At 36.9% G+C, this 6296-nt stretch overlaps 1 protein-coding gene across 1 annotated transcript; it reads left to right on the top strand.

Annotated features, from left to right (window-relative positions):
- The first annotated feature begins 740 nt into the window (after nucleotides 1-740).
- On the top strand, nucleotides 741-3778 carry LOC145161580 (uncharacterized). Its single transcript, XM_079081134.1, has 5 exons — nucleotides 741-1226; nucleotides 1301-1419; nucleotides 1573-2116; nucleotides 2215-2660; nucleotides 2804-3778. Exons 1-5 carry the CDS (start codon nucleotides 941-943, stop codon nucleotides 3470-3472), a joined length of 2064 nt encoding a protein of 687 aa, XP_078937260.1. The 5' UTR covers nucleotides 741-940; the 3' UTR covers nucleotides 3473-3778.
- The last annotated feature ends 2518 nt before the right edge of the window (nucleotides 3779-6296 follow it).

Here is a 6296-nt window from a genome sequence, read left to right as displayed (position 1 = left end):
TTCATGATTACATCTCGACGATTACCTTCCTATTGTCGTCTTGTTGTTGTAACTTCTGCCAATCTGCGTCCACTATCCTTTGCTCTGGTGAGCACCGTCTCCTCTTCATTTACAGACTCATCCACTCATCACGTTTCTTTTCCATCAACACTTACAATTTAGATCAACGTCGAAGATGAATAAGGTGTTGATGGAAGGGTTGGGTTATTCTTAACTGTGATAATTTTGGTGGCTTGCCGATGACAAATATGATGTGAGGAGCGGTTGGCTTTTTATTATTTGTGACGGTGGTTCAACGACAAGTTCAAAGGCTGGAGTTGTAACATGGGGCCTCTTATTTAATAACTCAATTAAACATATATATGGAAAAGGCCAAATCAATAAATGACAAAACAAGTGTAATTTGATACTTCTCTTTCAAAAAGAGAAAGAAAAAAAAAAGAAAAAAAAAAGTGTAATTTTGACATTTAACGATACAAGACCGGAGGTAACGGGCTTAAGGACCAAATCTGATGGATTTGGAAACTATAAGGACTATTGATATCAAATTTTCAAAAGTAATAGCAAACCTGCTAAAAGAAGCATACCGTACGGACCAAAACCGTAATTTATAAGGACTAAAAGTAATAATACCCTCTCTCTCTCTCTCTCTCTCTCTCTCTCTCTCTCTCTCTCTCTCTCTCTCTCTCTCTCTCTCTCTCTCTCTCTCTCTCGTGTGTATGTGGTAATAAAAAAGTGAAAGGGTGGGCGTAGCATTTCGTCATCTTGGCTGTGTTTATATTTTAGTGAAAGAGCGAGAGCGATGATACTGTCGGAGTCTGCTTTTTCATGGAGGATCCGCCTTTTTCGGTCCCCATAATCCTACTACACTACCACTTCCCCATGTCATTTTCCTAATCCATCTCCATCATCAAATATTTCCACTCTAAATTTCAACACCATGAGAAAACATTGGCTGCTCTGCAAGGTTCCTGACGGTGATTATAATGCTACTACCAAACACTCTTCAAGTTCTACCACCAACACAAAGTCCGCCGGAAAATCAAGAAAAAGAGGTGGAGTCAGACCCACGTCTTCTTCTTCCTCATCCTCATCGGGTGGTTGCATGAGTGCCATTTTTCATCTCTTTGATATTCAACACCATCATTTTCCCTTTCGCCAACCTTCCTTGATCATCTCCGATTCTTCCATAAATATCCCTCAAGAACCCAACTTTATCCTCAAAGGTAATTACCCTCTTTCTCTTTTTCTCTCTCGTTTGATCGCATTTTGTGCAGAATTGTAACAGTGTAAATTATAGGCGTGGAAGCACCCAGGAACAGCTTGGAGTTAGAGGAACAAGAACCCAATGTCCAAGAAGCTGCTTCTTCTTCATCATCATTGTCAAAAGTTAAGCAAGATACAGACTTTATCATTCCTGTAAGTTTTTTTTAAAATTTTTAAATTTTTTATTTTTATTCAATAAACGATAAGATTGTATAAAGCAAGTCATGATGGTGGTAATTATTGTTTATCGTTTATGGCGATAGGGTCGTTGGACTCATAATTAATTCAAAACTAATAATTTTACAGGTTGGTGGAATTCAAATTAAAACAAAAAGATCAAGATTAATGGATGAAGTATCATCAGAATGCAGCAGCTCTCCTGGTTCAAAAACACCAAGTCTTGTTGCAAGATTAATGGGTCTTGATCTTCTTCCAGAAAACTCATCTCCAAGAACTTCTTTATCATCTCCAAGACCTTCATCTTCTTCCTCTCATGCCACCCCATCAAACCCTCTTTCAAAATTATCATCACATAACATTAGTACGCACTCCTTGCCGGCGACACCACGGATATCGACCGCCGCCAGGCCGTCGACGGAAGTGGACTATCACCACCGCCTTTCCCTCCAAACCACTAAAGAAAACAGGCGGAAATATGGTGAGTCGACTACAAGCGAGTATGCGAAGCAGATTGCGCAACAAGTTAGGGAAAATATCAGCAGGAGAGTTGGTGCCGATATTACCAACACCATGAAAAGGAAAGAACATAGAAGAGATGAGTGTCTTGTGGTACTCAAACCGAAGAGACAATCACTACCACCATCCGCCATTAATTATTTCGATGATCAAGGTACGAATTGAATTATACTAGTATATGAGTATATGACAACAAGTTTTTTATTAGGAAACGTATTATATATGAAACAGTTTAAATAAAATTCTTTTCAGGACATGTACGAGCAAAAGAAAATGAACCAGTTCCACTATCTTGCTCATCGAGGCTCAAATTACTGGAGATCAAGAGCAATTTCAATAAACCCATCTCAAATTCAGCAAAAACTTCGCCATTATCATCATCTACAGAAGTTATGAAAAGTCCATCGTCATTATCATCAAGCAGATCACCACAATTGATCAAGGAGGAAGTACAAGTGGTGAAGCAGGAGAATCCAGTGATGAAAGTGCAAAAATGCAAGAGAATCGCAAGTGAAAAATATGATTTGAGATTGAAAAAAGTGCATCAACAAGAAGAACCATTGACGAAGAAATGCAACAAGAAGTCAACTCCATTATCAAATCATCTTGTGAATGTCAACACAACAACAAAATTTATTTCTTTCAAGAAAGACATAGACATGGCGTCTCCTTCCTCAACAACATTATCTCAAAAACAAGTACATTGCCTTACCTAGTACCAACAGTGTTTTATATATTTTTTACCTTTTTTATTTTCTTTTGTTTTCGCCATTTTCGAATACTTAATATTTTATATTTTGATTTTCAAATTTTTTACGAGATATATTATTGATATTTACAGGTGCCATTAGAGAGCATCACACAGTTACCTAGTTGTCAGAGCCGGTCATACAAAGAGACCCACAAGCTCTGGTTCCAAGATAACGTCAGTAGTAATGGTAACGGTGTGGCCGCCATTACCACCACCACAACCGGTGGTCGTTTGGTTTCCGACTATCTTGAGTACATTTCAAGAATCCTCAGTCACGCCGGAATTGAAAAAACCACCCCAATCTCCGTCACCCATTGGTATTCCCCATCCCACCCTCTCCACCCTTCAATTTTCCATCAGTTGGAAAAACTCATTAACCCCACAGTCACCACCAACTTCATCACTCGGAAACTCATATTCGACGTAGCAGACGAGCTTCTTGTGGAAATCTTGAAGCCTTACATAAGTTTTAAACCATGGGCGGCGGGACGGAATTCATATAAAATGTACGGGTCGGAACTGATCGGAAAGTTATGCGAAAAAGTTAGTTCTTTTCCCGCGGCAGATTGCCGGGTGTTGGAAGATATTGACGCTGTGATTGAGGGTGACATGAGGAGCTGCACTAAGGTGATCGGAGAGATAGCATTTGTGGAGGAGGCGGAGGAGCTGGTGGCGGAGATGGAACGTGACATGGTTGACACGCTGGTGAATGAGATGGCAGGGATAATATGGCACGTTGGTTGCGGAGGCAGGATCTGACTGAGGTCACATGGTTGATTCACGTGATCAGATGCCATTCGTTAAGGGGTGCACGTGAGGGGTCCAAAGTAAAAAAGAACGGAACTCAAAGTGTTTTAAGATATGGCTCAAAAAGAAGGGACACATCCCCCAGCTTTACAAGGCCATCTAAAGAGTCACAATTAAGCTTCATGTTTCTTTCCCTTTGTAAACATTACATTTTAGATTAGTTAAGTTGTGTGCCACTTTCTTGTTGCTTCTAAAACTTGTTAATTCTCCATGTGTGCTTCCATCAATTAAAACAAGAATGTAAACAATGTCGAGTTATGTGAATATATGAAACATTAATCGGTTGTAAGTTCAGCGTATAAAACAATGTAAATTATGTAAATATTATCATTTCCTTCTCATACATTCTGTACGAGTGATTTGTCCCAAGGGATAATGACTTGATAGGGTAAGATATTTTTTTAAATGTACATATTTAGTCCTTATTCTTTTTTTTTGTAAAATAAACTCTTATACTTTATTAATATGTACACATTAGGTCCTTTTCACCGGATTCTATAGGTTTTGCTGACGTGGAAGAGTTTATTTTACAAAAAAAAAAGAATAAGGACTAAATGTGTACATTTCAAAAAGTATCTTACCCTATCAAGTCATTTTCCCTTTCTTTTATTTCGTGAATGAAATACCCAGGTGGCATCCACATATCCACAACGAGATTTTTCCAACTTTTATTCATCATGAAAAAGAGGGAGAACCCCGATCTCCGGCGACTCCTTTGTGTGTTCCTACACATCACTGGTAGCAAGGAGGAATGATGGCAAAAACAATAAGGACTAAATGTATACATTTCAAAAAGTATCTTACCCTATCAAGTCATTATCCCTTGTCTAGCATGAAAATGATAACTATCAAAACTTTTATATGTTTGTCCCCGTGATTTCAATTTCTTATGCAGTTAGTCCATATGAGTTCATTTTGTAACAAAAATGATTTGAAATCACAAATTTATCCATGATTAGTTTTTTTTATTAGTTTTAAATTTTAAATTTTTAATTTAAATAAATAAAAACCCAAATCTATAAACCCACAATTTCATCTTGTTAGCGTAATATTATTATGTGTATGTATTATTACTATATAGTGGACTATATACTAATAATACACACATACGCCAAATCCAATGTTTTTGACAAATTTGTGTATTTTCGGAATTTTGTCAATAACTAATTTAAAACTGATATCAAGTCCTTTCAATGCGATAATGGAGGTGAATATAACAACCAAAACTTTTATCATTTTTTTTCCTCAAAACGGTGTCCAGTTTCATTTTTTGTGTCCTTACACCTCTCAACAAAACAGAAAATCTGAATGCATGCTTCACACTTTAAATAATGCAATTCACACTCTTTTATTTCATGCTCGGCTTCTTCCTACTTATTGGACCGAAACACTTCATATGAAGACTCACCTTCTAAACATTCTACCATCGACCACCCTCAATAATGACATTCCCTTTTATAAACTATACAATAAACACTCATCTTAATTATGACCATCTCTATGTGTTTGATTGTCTTTGTTTCCATCATATTGATGCTTCTCACAAACTCACTTATTGGACCGAAACCAATGTTTTAAAAACCGGTTTTTTAGTTTAACCGGTGTGGTGACCGGTTCCCGGTTTAACCGGTTCGACCGTTGGGTTAACCGGTTTCTATAATTTTCATCATTTTTACTATTTTCCTACACATACATACATCTATAAATCATGAAATTGACGTTTACAAGTTCGAACATTAAAAATACACATAAAAATATGTTGTCCAAATGTATTAAAATAACACATAACTATAAGTTTTACATCAATCTATATACATAAAAAAGAAAATAAAATATAGTTTTAGATGAATACAAACACATAAAAAAAACTTTATAACATTTACCATATGTTTTTATTTAGAAAAAATTAAATAGATTTGAAAAAAATTACTAAACTTTATTATGCAAATAATTCTTTTCCATGTGTTTTATTCGGCTTAACCGGTTCAACCGGTTTATTTTGACCGGTTCAACCGGGTTTTTCTTAAAACTGGCCGGTTCAATCCTGTTTAGAAATCGACGTAAAACCGGTGATAGTTGAACCGTTCCCTCTCCCGGTTTCCGGTCCAACCGGTTCGACCGGCCGGTTCAAACCGGTTTTTAAAACATTGACCGAAACTCTTCATATGACGACTCACCTTCTAAACATTCTACCATCGACCACCCTCAATAATGACATTCCCTTTTATAAACTATACAATAAACACTCATCTTATGACCATCTCTATGTGTTTGATTGTCTTTGTTTCCATCATATTGCTGCTTCTCACAAACTCTTTCCAAGATCAACTTCATGCATCTTTCTTGGTTACCCAATAAACCACAAATGAATCTGTTGTCTCAACCTTGACACAAATAAAATCATCATATATATCTTGTCATGTGGTATTTGATGAAACTGTTTTTCCATTTTGGTCAATGACATCGAATAAAGCACCTTCCTACATATTTCTTGATGATTCTGACTCTTCGCATCCTATCACCTCAACACTGACGCCAACACATCTTAGTTCAACCATGGCCGATCCTATGTCGCCACATATGAACCATACAACCCAAAGCCCATGTAACATCTCAATTTTCAGTTATTTTACATTTTGACCCTTGGTATGATAATTGGTTGCAAATTTGGTCCCAAATGGCATTTTAATGAAAGGTGGAGCCACTATGTGTACGTTAGGCGTAAATGGTCAGGGGTTAAACCCTAAATTTTAGGGTTTATGTAACATCCCCCTCT

The sequence above is a fragment of the Lactuca virosa genome, chromosome 2, assembly GCF_052849685.1.
Source record: "Lactuca virosa cultivar CGN04683 chromosome 2, Lactuca_virosa_CGN04683_v6, whole genome shotgun sequence".
Classification (NCBI taxonomy): domain Eukaryota; kingdom Viridiplantae; phylum Streptophyta; class Magnoliopsida; order Asterales; family Asteraceae; genus Lactuca; species Lactuca virosa.
This window is presented reverse-complemented; position numbering and strand designations above follow the sequence as displayed.

Excerpts from the sequence above, each read along its gene's own strand:
- LOC145161580 (XM_079081134.1), top strand. The coding sequence starts at position 941 with ATGAGAAAACATTGGCTGCTCTGCAAGGTTCCTGACGGTGATTATAAT. Across the intron at positions 2,117-2,214 it reads TAATTATTTCGATGATCAAG|GACATGTACGAGCAAAAGAA; the intron begins GTACGAATTGAA and ends AATTCTTTTCAG. Across the intron at positions 2,661-2,803 it reads CAACATTATCTCAAAAACAA|GTGCCATTAGAGAGCATCAC; the intron begins GTACATTGCCTT and ends TGATATTTACAG.